Source organism: Pseudochaenichthys georgianus, chromosome 15 (genome assembly GCF_902827115.2).
Source record: "Pseudochaenichthys georgianus chromosome 15, fPseGeo1.2, whole genome shotgun sequence".
NCBI classification, from domain to species: Eukaryota; Metazoa; Chordata; class Actinopteri; order Perciformes; family Channichthyidae; genus Pseudochaenichthys; species Pseudochaenichthys georgianus.
Window position 1 is genome coordinate 13,456,653 of NC_047517.1, and position 20,593 is coordinate 13,477,245.

Below are 20,593 nucleotides of genomic sequence, written 5' to 3' on the forward strand. Positions count from 1 at the left end.
GCACTTATATACTAATAAAGGACTGGCTTATCTATAGCCAGAAGTTGGCTAGTGAGTCCAAATATCCACACTGGGGAGCTTCTCTGACACACCCACCTACTGTGGTTCACTGATAACCCGGCGATAACTGCTCAAAAGAAACCATTCACCCAGCCGCTGTCTCCCACAGAGAGATCAATATTTTTATACATGCACATAGGCGTTTGATCCTCAGGTGGACCAGGCTTTCTCACACACACACACACACACACACACACACGCACGCACACACACACACACACACACACACACACACAAGGAAGCAGAGGGATTACAAAGGCACAGAGACCCATATGCTGCCCAGGGATGGAGGCGAGAAAGCTAAATGCGAGAAGGAGTAATGACCAAGGTGAGAAATACTATTGTTTCCTGTTAATTATGTTCAGTATTTGTAGAAGGCCATTCTTTGATTCAATATACGACATTTGTTGTCTTTGCATCCTACTCTCGGTTTAAGTCTGCCAAGTGGTGGAATCGGATTCAATGATATTGTGAGACTAATGTTCACTTGACTTTATTTTAAGGAGAAATAATATAATATAATTTCTACTTAAGTGCAATGCCTTGTTTTTTTATGCTGCTGCAATGCAAACATTTCCCAATCTGGGATCAATAAAATACATCTTATCTTATGTCACCAGTTTGATTTGTTGTTGCTATATGGTTACATGTATGTATTCTTGTAGTTGAGAGTGAAAACCTGTTGAAGATTTTCAAAGCCTTTAACTTGTTAAACTGGGCTATTAGCCTTTTAATCCACATAAGAGCATGCACACTAAGAAACGCTATGTGTCCTGTGGAAGGGAACCGGACTGTATATGCTCTCAAAGCGTTATCAGGGGGACGAATATAAAAAAATATTAAATTCCCTAAAATATAATAAAGCTGACCAAATGTAATATCATTTAAAAGTATCTTTTTGTTTGTTAAACACACAAATTAAGATTATTTTTGAAAAAAGAACACATTATTGTTGGCAGTAATTTTGAAAAAACAAAGTGTAAAAAAAAGAAGGGGGTTTTACATGGTTAAAACAGGAACAAATCATTCCAGGACTGTTCACAGACCAACCATGATCACCATGTTTAAAATGTATTGGTCAAAAGCAGAACTCATAATCCTAATGTCAACAGACCTGTGGACCCAGCACTAAAATTCAAAACATGTGATGATATCCGCCCTATTAGTACAAGCACTAACGACAGGCAACCACAACTGTACATACACAGTGTGTCATTCAAATGTAAATCAATGTCATGAGACACAATGCTACAGTATCTAAGGCCGATTTGATCTAGTTATGAGTTTAGAAACATGCATCCTCTGTTCCTGTGTAACTATTCAACTGCATGCTTGACTGTATTAGACTTAATGGTCAAAGATTAACTGACAGGGCTGCACCTGTCTTTTAAGCTATTGAAATTCTGATTCCATAGATGTGTCTCCCATCACCCAAAACCCCTGACTATTCTCTCAATTCAGTATTTACATTATTGTATTCAAAGAAAATCAGTAATATCTTTAAAAACTACAAGTCCTTTTCTATCAGCTGTGCACCGGTATGGGGTGAATAAAGCCTATCTACCAATTGGATCAAATATAACTAACATTTAAGAACAGTCATGATTTAGAAATAGTGGGTGTAGAAGTTTGGATTAATAAAAGGAAAATTAGTGTCCTGAATTTTTATAATCCATGTAATAAACTCAAAATAGAGGAATTAGACAGTCTTTGCCAAGGAAATGAAATAATATGGAGTGGTGATTTTAATGCACATAATACAATGTGGGGAGGGAGATCAACAGATTACAATGGACAGGTGGTGGAGGACTTAATGGAGGCAAAGGAATTAGTTTGTTTAAATAATGGGCAAGGTACAAGACTCAATTTTAGAGATGGAACAGTGTCTGCGATCGACCTAACTCTTGTAACAAGTGAATTAGCTTCTGGTAGCAGTTGGGAAGTATTGGCAAATAACAGTATTGGGAGTGATCATCTTCCGATTATAATCAAGTTTGATATAAGTAATGTGGTTGAGCTAGATGGTATCATGAGATGGACCTTTTCTAAAGCAAATTGGGAGATGTTTGCTAAATTGTGTGATAATTAATTTGATCAGATTGATATGGCAGGAAGTATTGATGAAATAAATGAGCAATTTACTTCAAATATAATTAAAAGCGCTAATCAAACTATTGGGAATAAAACTGGTAAACTTAGTAAATGTGTTAAGATGGTACCGTGGTGGAACAAAGAATGTAATGATGCAATCCGAAACAAAATCAGGCTGTTTGGAAAGCTAAGAAAGACACATTCATTACACAATTTATTAGAATATAAAAAGGCACAGGCTCAGGTAAGGAAAATTGTTAAAAGAGCAAAAAGGGAGTGTTGGAGAGGTTTCTGTTCAAGTATTGGGAGAACTACACCATTAGATAAAGTATGGGGAATGGTTAAGAAGATGAGGGGAATAAGACAGCAGAGTAACCTGCCAGTGTTAGAGAATGGAGGGGAAATTGCCACTGGCTAAGAATTTTGTCAAAGTTCATTCTTCGGAGAATTTGACAGAAGAAGGTAAGATCAGGAGGCAGGAAGTGTTAGATAAACATCCTAATGTATATGAAGAAAGACATTCGTCGTAGAGTGTTGTAAATATACCTTTTTCTATTCAAGAGTTGAGAAGAGCATTAAGTAAGTGTAAAATGACTGCTCCTGGGAAAGATAATGTATGTTATATAATGTTGACCAAATTAAGTGATTTTGCATTAGGAAAGCTGCTGGAGATGTACAATAAGATTTGGGAGAAAGGGAAGCTGCCAATAATATGGAAAGAGTCTGTCATTATTCCTATTAGAAAACCTGGGAAAGATCCAACCAGTCCAGGTAGTTATAGACCTATAGCTCTGACATCGCACTTGTGTAAAGTTATGGAAAGAATGTTAACAGAAAGGTTGACTTACTACATTGAGAAAAATGAACTAATGACTCCTTATCAGAGTGGGTTTAGAAGAGGACGGAGTACTTTAGATCCACTGCTGTGCCTGGAGTCTGAAGTCAGGAAAGCCCAAGCGAATAAGGAGTGTGTTGTAGCTGTATTCTTTGATGTGGAAAAAGCTTACGATATAATGTGGAAGGAAGGATTATTAATAAAACTGGAAATTATGGGTATATCATTAGATTATGGATTTTTTGTTTGGCTGTGCCATCAGAGTCCGAGTTGGCATTTCATATTCTCGAAGGCATGAAGTTGAAAATGGAACCCCGCAGGGGAGTGTAATTAGTCCTCTTTTGTTTTCTATCATGATAAATGATATATACACACAAGTAGGATCTGATATTGGTAAGTCACTTTTTGCAGATGGAGCTATTTGGAAAAGGGGCAGAAATGTAAATTATATTGTAGGTAAGATTCAGGAAGCCATTACAGAAATTGAAAGCTGGTCTCTGACATGGGGGTTTAGATTGTCGGTGGAAAAAACTGAAACTTTATTTTTTATGAGGAAAAGAATAGGTGAGGAGGTTAGGTTAAAACTTTATGGACAAGATCTAAAGAAAGTGAAGACATTTACATTTCTGGGAATATGGTTGGACGAGAGAGTCACATGGAGTACTCACATTGATAAAGTAGTAGATAAATGTAAAAGGGTTTTAAATGTTATGAGGTGCTTGGCAGGCACTAAGTGGGGGGCTGATAAAGCTGCTTTGAGGAATGTATACACAGCCTTAATAAGATCAGCCATAGAATACGGACTAATAGTGTATGGTTCAGCTGCATATTCTTCTCTTCAAAAATTAGATAGAGTCCAGGCACAAGCACTAAGGATATGCTGTGGGGCAGTCAGATCTACACCAGTGTCGGCATTTCAGGTAGAGGTCGGAGAAATACCAATTTATTTGAGGAGAAAACAGTTAATTGTTCATTACTGGGCAAATCCTCAGGGCCATAAAGATACTACAAACTGTACAAACAAGTTGGGAAAGTGACAAAATAAAAAAAGAAAGTTTTTGTGTTTCGGAAATATGTAAGGAATTAAAAGTTAAAGAATGGAATATTAGTCCGACGGTGTTATTATCAGCTGTTCCACCATGGTTGCTACCTCAACCTATAGTAGATGTATCACTATTGAAACGGTTACATTCAATGAAAAACAAAATCAATGTACAGGCTTAAGTGAATACTGTTCTACATGAACAATATGGGCACTTTATAAAAATATGTACTGATGGATCCAAAAATACAGAAAATGGTCTAACTAGTTGTGCATTTTATGTTCCTGAATTAAAAGTCAAAGTGGGAAAGCGTACAAGTGATCACATTGCAGTATATACAGTAGAGATGATGGCGATCTCTCTAGCACTTCAGTGGGTAGAGGAAATACAGCCTGTTAAACTCAAAGAGCGCTTACAGGCTGAACCCTCAATACAAGCACGGAAGAGAGGAGACGTGAGTATGGAAGTAAAATGATTTATTTCCAATTCAAAACTCACACCATACTGCTGGGGAATTACTAATCCGGATCTGGGAATTACTAGGGGGGGGGGGGGGTGGAGGTCCGTAGTTGATGATCCGGAGGATGTCGGAGAGAGCAGGCTGGAGCCGGGGTTCGGAGATTTGCAGCGGAACACGGCTGAGATGAGCCGGGGAATCAGAGTTCAATAGAGTGAGCAGGCTGGAGCTGGTAGTGATAATAATCCGAGGTTCGCTGACGAGGTGGTGTTGGCTGGACGTGGCAGGCAGAGTAGTTGACGGATTCTGGGCAGAGAAATACAGGTTTTAGTATAAAACTTTGACTTGGAAACTAGGTTTAGTTTTCTAGAAATCACTACGTGTTACCAGTGTATCTTTCACGACGAACTGGTGAATACTGGATGAGGAAGCCGGGTATTTAAGCAGGTGTGGGTGAGTAGATAATCAGGAAGATGAGTAGCAGCTGCGGAGGTGAATTGACGGGAACTGAAAGTAGGTCAGCCACGCCCAGCCAGGAAGACAGACAGATACAAACAAACATGAAACAAAAAGAGAAGCAGAAGAAGGGAAAACTGCACATCCTTACACAGCCAATGGTGGTGGTCATTTGCTCTGACTCCAGTGCAGCTCTGGAGAGTATAAATAACTTCTCTTCAGAATGTCGTTAGGATATTTTACATGAAATTTTACACATCATGTTTAGGTTAGTTCATCTGGGAATTGTTGTTCAATTTGTGTGGGTTCCAGCGCATGTGGGTATTAGAGGGAATTAAGTAGTGGATCAACTGGCAAAATGTGGTTTGAAAGCAAACCAGATTGATATTATGGTACCTATCAGTAGAGCAGAAGTCAAATCTGTTACAAAAGTGGTTATCAAGCAACAATGGCAAAAACTATGGGACAGTAACACCAAAGGAAGACATTTTTACCAGAGACAAAGGGAAGTAGGAACAGGAAACACTTGGGGGAGTAGTAGAAGAGAACAGAGCATTAACAGCAGGATACAATTGGGACACTGGATTAAACTCATCACTGCATCTGATTGGAAAACATCCAAATGGGAATTGTGATGGTTGCCAACAACCAGAGACAATACATCATGTATTTTTTAGCTGCCCGGATTATAACAGACAAAGATTCATTCTGAAAACTGCACTGGAACAACTCAACGTCAAGGACATGGATTTCAAGTCAATATACGAAAGTAAATCAAGAAATGAAGCAAACAAGCTGATCTTCGAAGAAGAAGAAGAAGAAGAAGAAGAAGAAGAAGAAGAAGAAGAAGAAGAAGAAGAAGAAGAAGAAGAAGAAGAAGAAGAAGAAGAATGTTTACCTTTAGCTAGCGGCTAAGCTAGTGGGACGCTACGGAGCCCAGCTATCCGCCCTCTGAAGCTTTTAGGGCCGACAGGGGGAGGAGAATACAACGCTGTGTGTATTTATCGCTAAGCTAGCGGCTAATCTAGCTGGACGCTACGGAGCCCAGCTATCCGCCCTCTGAAGCTTTTAGGGCAGACAGGTTGATGTGTGTGTGTGTGTGTGTGTGTGTGTGTGTGTGTGTGTGTGTGTGTGTGTGTGTGTGTGTGTGTGTGTGTGTGTGTGTGTGTGTGTGTGTGTGTGTGTGTGTGTGTGTGTGTGTGTGTGTGTGTCGGAGCTCAGATGAGAGGGCTCTGATTACAGTTGTAATCCTCTGTCAAACTGCATGTTTTCTGCTATATTTGATGAAAGATAAAATGATTTTCTGCGACAGGAGTTTGACAGAGAATAGCTGAAAGTACACAGTAAAATAACTTCATAGTAGCCTACTTGTGGTAGAAGTCCAACTAGTACTGAGTCCAACAGTAAAGTACTGTATTTGTGGTAGTTGTCTAACTGAGTCCAACTCTGTAGATGGAACATCCAGTATTTCGGAGGGGCCCTAACGGGACCCTCCTCTTGAAAGAAAGGGATATAAGATAAAAGAACTGTAGGAAACAGTTCTGAACTGTAGGAAACAGTTCTAAGTTAAGTTTGTCGTTCGCGAACAGCTTCTCTTTAGCTTTTGTCGGAAGGCGGCGACTCAAACAAACGAATCGTTTTGTGGGAGGAATCAGTTCATCTCGTTCACTTCAAAGATTCGTTCAAAAAGAACGACCCATCACTATTGAGGGCTTGATAACCCACTCCCCCTCCACACCGCTCCACACTCGTTGGTTTGGAACAGCACTTAATGTGGCGGACCGTCCGTGCGAACGGAGGGGTAGTGTGTAGGGGGCGGTTTGGGATTGGGCCTGTTAATCAGGGCTCTATAAATAGAGAACTACGGCAGATGTGTAATATTTAATGCAGCCCAACCGTGTATTACAATGCTGTTGTGTGATGACTTTCAAAGAGAAAAGCAAGCACACGCGGAATAAAGTATTTTCTTTTTTTAAATGTTTTCGGATTTCACATCGCATCAACACCATATCCCAACGTGCATTGCGGCTAAAACAACCAATCACCAAGCTTCAACGATAAATGAGGATTATGGGTAGTTTGATGTTTTAGCCTATCAAAACCTCTGAAAAAAGAAATGTGTCTCTCAGAATCGAAAGGGAAAAACCTATGGAAAAAACACAAAAGCAGCGTACACAATTTAAACCAATGTTGTTGTGTAATTAACAAGGATAAACTGATGTTTTTTAGTGGATGAGTACTGCAGATATCACTTCAAAATCATTTGACAGTGAGGGGAATACGGTTTTATTATGAAAACTTCGAGACCGGAAATACTGTTCTCACCCCGTGAGGGTTGACGCTAACTTTACATGGACGCTGCCGCATATACACATTCTCCTGGCGAGACCTCAAATCATCTTCTATCTTCGATAATATCTATCAAACTATAGATCCTACCCATCCACTGGATGTGAATTCTAAAAGTACAATATACACTTCTCGCTAGAAATCGAATCAAAAAGCATTTTAATGGCCAAACTATCCTACAATTTAGGATTTTCCAGAGAGGGTTATTTGTGAATATACAACACACTCTCACTCCCTAAGCGTCCAATAGCGACGTTTGGTCAGTGTCCGTGGCGTCCAATTGTGACGCTCCGAGGCTCCTTCAGAGTCATAAAGGGACGCAAATAGCTTTCAACTGATTGCAATGTATTCCCATCTGCGTCGGGATTTGACGCTCATGGAAGCACGGCATTCGTTTATGCCGGCTGCCCTTAAAGGCAATGTGAGCATCCATTCCCATTGGATAACGGAGAATTTTACACCCGGAAGTAAGTACTCCTCTTACTGTCGATTGATTTTACAGTGATATCTGCACTACTCATCGACTAAAAAACACCAGATTATCCTTGTTAATTACACAACATTGATTGGTTGAAATTGTGTACAATGCTTTTGTATTTTTCCCCTTCGAGAAACAAATATGTTTTCTGAGTAAAGGATGGCAGAAGACACTACACTACCCAGAATCCCCAGCTATCGTTTGGCCTACACCATGTGCTCTGTTTGACAAACCCCGTTTTTTTCACCATTCATTCCGATGGCTGGCGTCTATGTCACGTGATCTTCAAATGTCTCCCTGCAGAAAAAGAAAACATGGCCGAACTTCGTTTTATTCTAGGTGTAAAATGCCTATTTTAAAGTTAGTTTGGCCATTAAAATGCGTTTTGATGTCATTTGATGCGAGAAATATGAGTTGTTATTTCAGATTATGTGTGCAGTGGATGTACATGATCTTTAGTTTGCTAGTTATTATGAAGATTACTTCAGGAAACCGCGACGTTTTCATTGTTACCAAGGTGGTTGCTAGGGACGCTGCTATCGATATTATTTCTGTTATGTTGTGTAACTGTTTAATGGTGTTATCTTTATTGCTACCCCCTTCCCCGTCAATGTGACGTGACGGATGTGTTGGTCCACAGCCTAAACATATTACTTTAACAAAATCCGCATCTAAAGATAGCCTACGTTATTTCCCCCCTGTGCAATTCCAGTCTCACATCTCAGAGCACACCATCATTAACAAATACCGGAAACAGACCGAAATAATAATAATACCTTATTCCGAGTGTGCTTGCTTTTCTCTTTGAAAGTCATCACATAACGGCATTGTAATACACGGTTCGGCTGCATTACATATTACATATCTGCCGTAGTTCTGTATTTATAGAGCCCTGATGAGAAGACAAACATGAGGAACTGAAAAAATCAGCCATTAAACAACATCTTACATTTTTTTTCACACAATGCGTCTCCTTGCAGTATCAACACTAATTCGGCTCACTTTTATATTTGATCCAATTGGTAGATAGGCTGTATTTACACCATAAAGGTGCACAGCTGATATAAAGGGACACCTGGTGGTTAAAGCATGTTATTGAATGTAATTATTTTTATTATTAGATATTAATACGATCCCTATAAAGTATATTCATTACTCGTTATTCTCTACTAATAGTTAATTAAAGACTGTATGTAATGACTATTTTGCACATCCCTTTCAAGATTTCAAGATTGTCTAAGGTGTATTGACATATCATATAGGCCTACACAACTGTGGTGTAGTTCTGCACTGAATGAAAAACTTGGGTTGCAGGTTCCTCAATAGTGCATTACAAGACATCTATCAATATTTGTGCATACCTCCAGCAATGTTAACTATGTTGAAGCACTTATTTTAACTGATATTATACATAATGTATTATACTCTTATATATGTATGTAGATATTTCATCTCCGGCCTTGTCAGGTATTGAACAATCAATAAATAAAGAACACAGAATTGTTGAATATAAAACACAGAATTTATGTGATTATACGAAATGATTTTCAAATAAACACAACTGCATATTTAACTGTTACACATGCTGATGTAACGCAAATGTTTCCAACTTTGGATCAATAAAGTATATCTTATCTTAAGCTGATCGATGGCTGCTGCTATATTTGCACAATGTGCCTCTGAACCTTGATAAGTGCATGTTTCAGGCTTATCAATTAATGTAATGTAATGTTATCACAGGGGTCACACACATAAGACCAGCTGTTAAATAAAGCTCTTCTGACCTTAGCTGGCATGTGGGTATATATAGTAATACTGCCCATAATGGGCACAAGCAATTTTCACCCATTTATTAATTATATGTTTTAAATGTGAGTGTTTCCTGTCCCCTAAACCTCCAGGGATGTACACAGTTTAATACTGGCAACTTCTTATTATGGGAAATACGAAAACGTCTTTTAAAACTACAACTCCCAGTAGAGACGTGCCATAGAGAACATGTTGCGAAACAGAATAGCCAGCATGTGTAGTTCTGGGGACGGGGTGGGGGAGGGGGGACGCGGTGGACCCGTTCAAATCCAGTTTTGGACAGTCTGCCGTGGTTCCATCCCATTTCAAGTGCTGTTCGAGAATCGGCTTAACCCTCGGAGCACACTCTCCAATCACAGAGTTTGAGGACTATCACGGGGTTTGTCAAGAGCACATGGTGTAGTCCAAACGATAGCTGGGGATTCTGGGTAGTGTAGTGTCTTCTGCCATCCTTTACTCCTGGGAATGGACGCTCACATTACCTTTAAGGGCAGCCGACATAAACGAATGCCGTGCTTCCATGAGCGTCAAATCCCGACGCAGATGGGAATACATTGCAATCAGTTGAAAGCTATTTGCATCCCTTTATGACGCTGAAGGAGCCTAGGAGCGTCACAATTGGACGCCACGGACACTGACCAAACGTCGCTATTGGACGCTTAGGGAGTGAGAGTGTGTTGGAATATACGACCCATCGGAGCGTTTTCAGTCAAAGGGAGCACTAGAGGTCGAAAACTTTCAAACGTGATTATAGCTCGTAATAAGCGCATGAACAATCGACCTATTTGGTCGTATGAAGCCCCGGCCACACGAGGACGATAACGGTCGTATCTGCTACAGTTCACTATCAGATAGACAGTTCGGCCACACGAGGCCGACATGGAAACGCAGAAAACGATAACGGGTCCCAAGGTGGGTATATCTGCAAACGAAACGCTCTGGGGGGGCAAACGGCTCCGTGTTTACGCCTATACGATCATTTCCTGATGACGCAATAGCCCCACCTCTCCTGCTTAGAGATCAGCTGCTGGGCTGGAGAGGGGGAGGAAAAGAGAGGCTCCCTTTTTTATTCTTATAATATTATATAGAGTCGTTATTCATTTGTTTTAAAGCTCAATAAATAACAAAGAAGACCTTTGACCGGCACTTTTCTAATTTTGTCCGGAAGATTTAAACTTTAACGGACATGTTGACCGGCGGAAAAAAATCTAGCTGAAACTCTGCTGCGAGGTCCCCTCGTCCCTTGGAAGAGGCGGAGTGGTGGGTGTTTTTCATCTGCTGGTGGACTACTGGAGAGATTTACAGCGCTTGCCTCTGGGAGGGAGAAAAAGAGCCAGAGCGTCCAAAGCGGAGAATAAACAGAAGGGCAACCATGGCAACCATGCGCGGTAAGTCTTCTTCACTGCTTTTGTGGCAGGACTACAGCGCCACTTACGGGCCAGGCATATGTACTCCGGCGCTTTCGAGCGGTCTCGTGTGAACGGACACGTTTCTGGTGCCTGTTGCGTGAGGACGGAAGCCTTTTTTGATAACGATTGCAGTCCGTTTGCGTTATCGTCCTCGTGTGGCCGGGGCTTGAGTTGCAGGACTTGTTGGAAAAAAAACTAGGGCTGTCAAGTTAACGCAATTTCTTTTTAATGCCACTAATTATTTTAACGCGATTAACGCATTTGTATTTTTTGCCCGCCCCGTATTTTCAGTGCGCATCGAGTTTAAAATACCATCTACAAGCTGATGCTGACAGCCAGCAGACCACACTTCCACGCTCACCGGAGACTTCACTCAGTTACCTCGGGGTCACAGTGCATTATTTTGATCCACAGTAGGAACTTCAGTCTCTTGCTTTGACAGTTATGAAAACTGCAGACAACTGCGCCGAGCACTTTATGCAGGTAGCCAGACAGTGGGACATTGTACAAAAAGTTAGCACACTCACCACGGATAGTGCGGGCAACATGATTGCAGCATATGCCTTGAGCTGCACATAGCTCCAACGATCCATCACAGTGTCTCTATTGTATTGTATGAGAGAGGTTCCAGGTTGAATTGAGGCGAATATTTGTAATGTTCAGAGGTTGTTGTGTTTAATATTCATGAGAATATTTGTCATTGTTCAAATGATAATAAACAAACATTTGCATATAGCATTTGTCCACTCATATGTTGATAAGAGTATTAAAAACTTGAAAAATATCCCTCTAAGGCACATTAAGAACAGATACAAAAATGTGCGATTAATTTGCGATTAACTATGGACATCATGCAATTAAATATTTTAATCGACTGACAGCCCTAAAAAAAACACAAGTTGTAGGATTATCAATCAATCAATGTTTATTTATATAGCCCAATATCAGTGTGTACAGAATATCAGTATGACAATACGACACCCTCTGTCCTTAGACCCTCACATCGTACAAGGAAAAACTTCCGAAGAAAACCCACAGTTTAAAGGGAAAAATGGGAGAAACCTCAGGGAGAGCAACAGAGGAGGGATCCCTCTCCCAGGACGGACGGACAGACATGCAATGGATGCCGTGTGTAAATTGAAAAGATAATACATTTGCAACATAGGTAGTCCAAATGTTTGGAAATGCATGTGTTTATAATAGGAAGATGAATCCACGAGGATATCCATCCAGGACCGATGATCCAGGACCACAGCCACGACTCGCGATCCAGGACACAGGACCGCAGGATCATCCATGACCCCGGATCCTGGCGTATATAGACACCAAAAAGAAAGAAATTTGGGGAAGCTGGGTTAATCGGAACATGAGAGTACACAGGTATAGACAGAGAGAAGGAAGAAGTAAGATGTCCCCCGACAAACTAAGCCTATATCAGCAAAACTAGGGGCTAAATCTAATCAGCCCTAACTATAAGCTTTATCAAAAAGGAAGGTCTTAAGCGCACTCTTAAAAAACGGATAGGGTGTCTGCCGCCCGAACACAAACTGGAAGCTGATTCCACAAATGTGGAGCTTGATAAGAAAAGGCTCTGGCTCCCATTGTACTTTTAGAGACTCTAGGAACAACCAACAACCCTGCATTCTTGGAAAGCAATGCCCTAGTAGGACAGTAGGGTATAATGAGTTCTTTAAGGTAAGATGGCGCCTGCCCATTAAGGGCTTTGTAGGCGAGAAGAAGAATTTAAAATTCTATCCTGTGTTCTATAGGGAGCCAGTGTAAGCCAGAGTAATGTGGTCCCTTTTCCTAACTCTGGTTAGTACACGAGCCGCAGCATTTTGAATCAGCTGAAGCGACTTGACTGACTTCTTGGTACTCCCTGATAATAAAGAGTTACAATAATCCAGCCTAGAAGTAACAAATGCATGGACTAGTTTCTCTGCATCGTTTTGAGGCAAGATATGCCTGATTTTTGCAATGTTGCGTAGATGGAAGTAGGCGGTTCTTGAAATTGATTTTATGTGGGCGTTAAAGGATAAATCCTGATCAAATATAACACCAAGATTCCTTACAGTCTCACTGGAGGCCAAATCAATGCCATCCATAGTTAGTATATCTTTAGATAATTTGTTTCGTAGATTCTTCGGGCCAAGTACAATAACTTCAGTTTTGGTCGTGTTTAACATCAAAAAGTTTAAGGTCATCCACGTTTTTAAGTCCTTAAGGCAGTCTTGAATTTTATTTAGATGATTAATTTCATCAGGCTTGATTGATAAATATAGTTGAGTATCATCCGCATAACAATGAAAGTTTACAGAATGATTCCTTATAATATTGCCTAACGGAAGCATATATAATGTGAACAAAATAGGTCCGAGCACTGAGCCCTGTGGCACTCCATGGCTAACTTTGGTTTACGTGGAAGATTCATCGTTAACACGTACAAACTGAGAGCGTTCAGATAGATAGGACCTAAACCAGCCTAAAGCAGTTCCCTGTATGCCAACTAAGTGCTCTAGTCTTTGCAATAGGATATCATCGTCGATAGTATCAAATGCAGCACTGAGATCGAGCAAAACAAGAATAGAGACAAGTCCCTTGTCTGAGGCTATTAGAATGTCATTTGTGACTTTAACCAGAGCTGTCTCTGTGCTATGATGTGTTCTAAAGCCAGACTGAAAATCTTCAAATAAATCATTGTTTTTTAAGTAATCACACAGCTGTTTTGCGACCGCTTTCTCAAGAATTTTTGAGAGGAACGGAAGATTAGAAATAGGTCTATAGTTGGCTAAAACCTCTGGATCGAGGTTGTGCTTTTTAAGAAGCGGTTTTATCACTGCTACTTTGAATGATTGTGGAACATAGCCTGATAATAAAGACACATTCATAATATTTATTAAAGAAGTGCTAATTAATGGAAAAACTTCCTTCAACTTCCTTCTTAGTTGGAATTGGGTCTAACATGCACGTTGATGGTTTAGAAGAGATAATCATTGAATGTAATTGTTCAAGGTTTATGGCTGAAAAGTATTCTAGTTTACTATCTAGTGTAATATTAGAACTTACGTTTCTAGGAGCTGTTGATAACACTATACTGGTCAAAGGCAAGAGGTCATTAATTTTGTTTCTAAGAGTAACAATTTTATCGTTAAAAAAGCACATAAAATCATTACTACTTAGTGCTATGGGAATAGAAGGCTCAATCGAGCTGTGGCTCTCTGTCAGCCTGGCTACAGTGCTGAAAAGAAATCTTGCATTATTCTTATTCTCATCTATTAATGAAGAGTAGTAGGCTGCTCTCGCTTTACGCAGTGCTTTCTTATATTCATTGAGAGTAATATGCCAAATTAAACGAGATTCTTCAAGTTTAGTGGAACGCCATATCCTTTCAAGTTGTCTAGACTTGTTTTATTTTCTTCTTTTTCAAAGGAGCAACAGAGTCTAATTTTATTCGCAGCGCATCTATAGCACTATCAACAACATGATCAATTTGGGGTGGTGTACATTTTGTATAAGTTTCCTCCCCTACATGCAGACATGCTATCGAGTTAAGTATTGGTGGAATCTCTTCCTTAAATGTGGCTATAGCACTAACAGATAGGTTTCTGGTGCAAGAGCTTTTGACTAATGCTTTGTAGTCTCGTAATAGTACTTCAAAATGTTACTAAGAAATGGTCGGATAAAGCAGGATTATGCGGTTCGACTAATAGTTGCTCAATTTCAATACCATAAGTTAGAACAAGGTCGAGAGTGTGATTATAGCAGTGGGTTGGTTTATTTACACTGACAGAAACCAACAGAATCTAATATAGAGTTAAATGCAACAGTAAGGCTATTTTTATCATCGTCAACATGAATATTAAAGTCACCTACGATAATTACTTTGTCTGTTTTAAGAACCAAAGTTGATAAAAACTCAGAGAATTCTGATAAGAATTCTGAATAAGGACCTGGTGCACGATACACTGTAACAAATAAGATTGGCTGCAAAGTTTTCCAGGTCGGATGCGTAAGACTAAAAACGAGGCTTTCAAAGGAGGTATAATTTAATTTTGGTTTAGTATTGATAAGTAAACTTGAGTCAAAGATTGCTGCAACTCCACCTCCTCGGCCCGTGCCTCGAGCAATATGAGTGTTGATATGGCTGGGTGGAGTGGCCTCATTTATGCTGACATATTCTTTATGTCTCAACCAAGTTTCAGTGAGACAGCATATATCAATATTATAATCTGATATTAAATCATTTACCAATATTGCTTTAGATGCTAGAGATCTTATGTTTAAGAGACCACATTTAATCTTCCTGTTTTGTTGCACTGTAGTAGTTGTTACATTTACTTTTATTAGGTTATTATGTATGACACCTCTATTAGGTTTTACCTTAAATTGTCCTTGGGCAGACACACACACACCGCTAATATTGGGTATTTTATTGGGTTCGGGATTTCTATGGATGACTGCCTAGGAGAGAGCGCAGAGAAGCGTGTAAGACTGCGACTCCGCCTCCTGGTCTCAACTCCAGTTTGTCATGGATTACGTCCACAAAGCCCTGAAATGTTTGCCGAAATGAGATCTGCACCTTCCAAAGTAGGATGAATGCCGTCTCTCTTAATCAGACCAGGTTTTCCCCAGAAGGCTGTCCAATTATTTACGAAGCCCACATTGTTTGCTGGGCACCACCAAGACAACCAGCGCTGAAATGATGACATGCGGCTATACATGTCATCATTGATCAAAACCCATAAGATTGGGTTTATGGGTTTTGTTTGACCAATTCTTTTTTTAGGCCCTGTTGTAAACATTGACAGACAATCAACTGAGACTTTAGGAAGTTACTGCTACCAGCTAGCAAACCGATGGCACATAACACCTTTCCATTTTCCCTGTACACTGATTATTCAAACTTTAGTATATTTCAAAAACATAAATCATCTTTGCTTATGGTCCAAAAAGCAAGTCAGTGTACCATAATGTTTGTTTTTGTGAACATTGTGTTCCTTTATAGCAGGAAGTGGTTTTGAAGATGAAGCCCCACCACATGGGAGCCTCCCAGGTCGTCCTCTCTCTGCTGTAGCTCGTCTGTACGTGTACGCGCTTCATGGCTGCCTGTGCGAGGTGGCCTTCACTGCAGTGTGGGACTGGTGCAGCACCGCGGACAGGAGGCTGGCGGGCCACAGCAGCTTGTGGGCACTGCCTATGTACGCCATCGCTATCTACCTCATTGAGAGCCTGAGAGAGCGGCTGCTGGCTCGGCATCTTCCGCTGCCTCTGCGTCTGGCAGCCTACACCATGTTCATCTACCTGTGGGAGTTCAGCTGGGGGGTGGGGCTGAGTCTGCTGGGGGCCTGTCCTTGGGACTACTCAGGTTTTAGGTACAACCTGGGAGGACTGGTGACTCTGGAATATGCAGTGCCCTGGACTGTGGCGGCGTTTATGGCTGAGCAGCATGTGATCAGGAACACTCTGAGGATACGACTGCTCAACTGAACTGATAATAATCTGGAATACTGCACTTCCAAAAAACTACACTGCAATTAGTAACATCATTTCAGGAACAACACCCCACTATTGTGCTTTTTAATTTTATGTTTTAAGTTAAAATGGTGATTCATTAAAGCTGACAACATTTTCTGTATTTCTTTTATCACAGACCAAAACAAGACTGGTGGATTGGCAGACTAATGCAAATAAATGATTTTAAGGAATAGTGTTGCGTTTTGCGAAATATGCCTTCTTAGTTAGATATGAAGATGGACAGAACTCTAGAAACAGCTCTTTATATCTGTTAGCAGAGCTAGATAACCAGATGCTAACAACAAAATTCCAAAAACAAACATGCACTCGTGCCACACACACACAGAGCCGAGCGTGAATGAAACTGTTACGACCCTGGTCGTTATGTGTATTGGGTGTAGAGATTTTTCCAGTGTGTGTGTGTGTGTGTGTGTGTGTGTGTGTGTGGTGTGTGTGTGTGTGTGTGTGTGTGTGTGTGTTGTGTGTGTGTGTGTGTGTGTGTGTGTGTGTGTGTGTGTGTGTGTGTGTGTGTGTGTGTGTGTGTGTGTGTGTGTGTGTGTGTGTGTGTGTGTGTGTGTGTGTGTGTGTGTGTGTGTGTGTGTGTGTGTGTGTGTGTGTGTGTGTGTGTGTGTGTGTGTGTGTGTGTGTGTGTGTGTGTGTGTGTGTGTGTGTGTGTGTGTGTGTGTGCAAGCAAGCAAGCAAGCAGGTGGTGCCCGCTACCTTCAACAGGCTGATTGGTCCACCTGAAGAACAGGGGAGCATTTATGCTGCAGCCATGCCGTCACTCTGCCCTCTCTCTGACTCAGCTTCTCCTGCTCCCAACCGTTGCGTATTTGTATCTGTCCCTTTGTACTTCTGTCCTTGAATATTTTGTAAAACTTGAAAGGATAGACATAACTTTAACCTGTCCTTGTTGGACATGCCGTAAGTCTACATGAAAGTGTGAAACCCTTTTCCTTTTGGTTGATTCTCGTTTTCTCCTGTTTTTACGTCAGTGTAGGTAAGAGTCTTGTATGTTTATCTTCTTATTTGTTAGGCAAGATTTTTGTGTTCAGAGATTTGTTTGTTTTGTGGGTTGTTGCACTTATTTGTTAAAAAGACAACTTTGGTAATTAAATTTACCAAACGGCATTCACTGTCTCATTGTCTATGTTCTTGGGAGTGGGAAAAGAGGAGAGAGTGCACACTTTGTGTTGCGCCTAGGTTTCCCTAGGCCTGGGCGTAACAAAACACAGAGACCCAGAAGTAGTTGTAACGTATGGGCTCAGAACAGTCTCATAATACACACATGCACACAGAAGGATTCACACTTGTATTTCATGATCCGCAAAAGGATTCCAACAAGTCCTCCAACTCATACGACTAAATGGACCGATTGTTACGGCCCTTATTACGACCAAATATGTCGTTTGTTCAAGCGCTTAATACGTCCTATAATTAAGTTTGAAAGTTTTCGCCCTCTAGTGCTCCCGTTGAATGCTAACGTTACAGATGGTCGTTTATTCACAACTAACCCTCTCTGGAAAATCCTATATTGTAGGATAGTTTGGCCATTAAAACGCTTTTTGATTAGATTTCTAGCGAGAAGTGTAGATTGTACTTTTAGAATCCACCTCCAGTTGATATGTAGGATCAATAGTTTGATAGATATTACGAAGATGATTTGAGGTATGCGGCAGCCTCCATGTAAAGTTACGGGTTGAAAACAGTATTTCCGGTCTCTACGTTTTCAAAAAACAAAACAATGATCAAATGATTTAACAGTGATATCTGCAGTACTCATCAACTAAAAAACATCAGTTTATCCTTGTTAATTATACGACATTTGTTGGTTTAAATTGTGTACAATGCTTTTGTGTTTTTCCCATAGGTTTTTCTCTTTCGATTCTGAGAGACACCTTTCTTTTTTCAGAGGTTTTGATAGGCTAAAACATCGATTGTTTTAGCCGCAATGCATGTTGGGAGATGGTGTTTATGCAATATGAAATCGGGAAAAAAAAAAAAAAATTAAATAAAAAATACTTTATTCTGAGTGTTCTTGCTTTTCTCTTTGGAAGTCATCACATAACGGCATCGTAATACACGGTTCGGCTGCATTAAATATTACATATCTGCCGTAGATATTTATTTATAGAACCCTGATCAGAAGACCTTTTGACAAACTGTAAAAAATGCCGCCAAAACTGAATACGTGACGTGGATCATAAATATATTAGCAATTAAACAACATCTTCCATTTCTTTTCACACAATACATCTTCTTGCAGTATCAACACTAATTCGGCTGACTTTTATATTTGATCCAATTGGTAGATATATTTACACCATAACGGTGCACAGCTGATAGAAAGGGATTTTTTTGTAGTTTTTAAAGATCTTATTTACTGAACTACCTTTCCAACTCCTCATGTAGTTGACTGTTACAGGTCTATACAGGTTCATGGTACAATGTATAAGCTTCAAATCGAGAGACTGAAACTGTATTTTCCTTTACCGTTGTGTTTTAATTTCACAATAAAATTAATAGTCATATAATGTTTGATATAATTATGTTTTATTAACTACACCACTGTTTTTTTTTTTAACCCGCACCGCCTAGTGGTTAAAGCACGTTATTGAATTTTGTTGTTGAATACGTTTTATTTGATGAAAACATTTAAATATTAAGAGTAGCCTACATACACATTTGGGGGAAAGTAGAAGGCATGATAGAAATATAGAATAGAAAAGATCAAGAAGATACTGTAGTGATCTCTACAATAAAACAGTTTAGTGCAGGACGTCCAAAGATATTAACAGGAGGAAGTGCAAAACAGACAAACTAATAAGGCTTTATTTAAACATTAAATAATACTTTAAGTTAAGGTCTTCTTTTGAATAAGAAAAAAACGTTAGGGTTATCCACAGATAAATATGAAGTCTGACAAAGTACTTAACGTCCAATATATTGCATAGTTTATTTTGGCACTTGACAATCAACTTCCCTGAATTTGACTCGGTGTAACTGAAGTCTGATTTAAGGGTTGTTTATATTTCACATCATTAATCAGAATCTGCAAAGTAACTAAAATAAATGCAGTGGAGTAAAAATACCAGGTTAACCTCTGAATTGTAGTGGAGTAGAACAAAGTAGTACATTTCCCAACTTGGGATCAATAAAGTATATCTTATATCTTAAAACTTGTTGTTGTTGCCCCGAGCCTGTTTTTCAGGTCTCAGGCTCGAAAATGACATTCCCAGAACAAATGACCATATCTTCCCTTCTAAAAGAGTTACATTAATAATCTTTTTTCTCAAAGCAAGGTTACACCTGTGAGTTGGATGTAGAAGTGTCAGAATCAATATAGATGTTTTTATTTTAAAGTAAATTCAGATTGAACACAGTAAAAAATGTAAATTATTTGTGTTCTTCCAAAATAAAAAGATTACTTATAGTGAAAACCACCCTTGAATGATGGGATGGTAGATTAAAGCTTTAGGAATCCAAACTACAACATATAATAAGTATCCTGTATCAAGATTGATGCAAAACATGTGAAATTTGACCTTTTTAGAGAGATTTTAGCGTCCAATTCCCGTTTGGAAAGTCTGCCTTGGTTCCATTCCATTTCAAAGAGCTGTTGACGCTCGGCGTAACCTTGTCGCACTGCCACTCCAACATCCAATCACAGGACTTGATGACTAATCACGGGGATTGTAAAGCAAGGCGGGTGTTGTAGTCCCAAACGATAGCTGGGAATTCTGGGTAGTGTAGTGTCTTCGGAAACTGTAGTGTCTAAATTCCGAAAAAAACTATTTGTTTCTCTGAATCGAAGGTCAAAAACTAGGGCTGTCAAACGATTACAATTTTTAATCAGATTAATCACAGCTTAAAAATTTATTAATCATGATTAATCACCATTCGAACTATGTCCAAAATATGCCATTTATTTATGTATATTGTTGTGGGAATGGAAAGATAAATGAAAGAAGGCGGATATATAAATTTAACATACAGTAGGCCTATCTATGTTATTATAACATTTTCTGCATGTTAAAATGAAAGACAACCCACACACCTATCAATCATCAAACCGTGGGGTCTTAATTCATT

The 20,593-nt window shown here is 39.7% G+C and overlaps 1 protein-coding gene across 1 annotated transcript; it reads left to right on the forward strand.

The window, feature by feature from the left end:
• The first annotated feature begins 243 nt into the window (after positions 1 to 243).
• LOC117460126 (transmembrane protein 229B-like) lies at positions 244 to 16,916 on the forward strand. Its single transcript, XM_034101372.2, has 2 exons — positions 244 to 388; positions 15,993 to 16,916. Exons 1-2 carry the CDS (start codon positions 346 to 348, stop codon positions 16,472 to 16,474), a joined length of 525 nt encoding a protein of 174 aa, XP_033957263.1. The 5' UTR covers positions 244 to 345; the 3' UTR covers positions 16,475 to 16,916.
• Positions 16,917 to 20,593: the final 3,677 nt, after the last annotated feature.

Bases quoted from the DNA above. Each gene is read 5' to 3' on its own strand.
- LOC117460126 (XM_034101372.2), top strand. From the start codon at position 346: ATGGAGGCGAGAAAGCTAAATGCGAGAAGGAGTAATGACCAAG. The intron at 389-15,992 runs GTGAGAAATACT...GTTCCTTTATAG, and splicing joins GAGAAGGAGTAATGACCAAG to CAGGAAGTGGTTTTGAAGAT.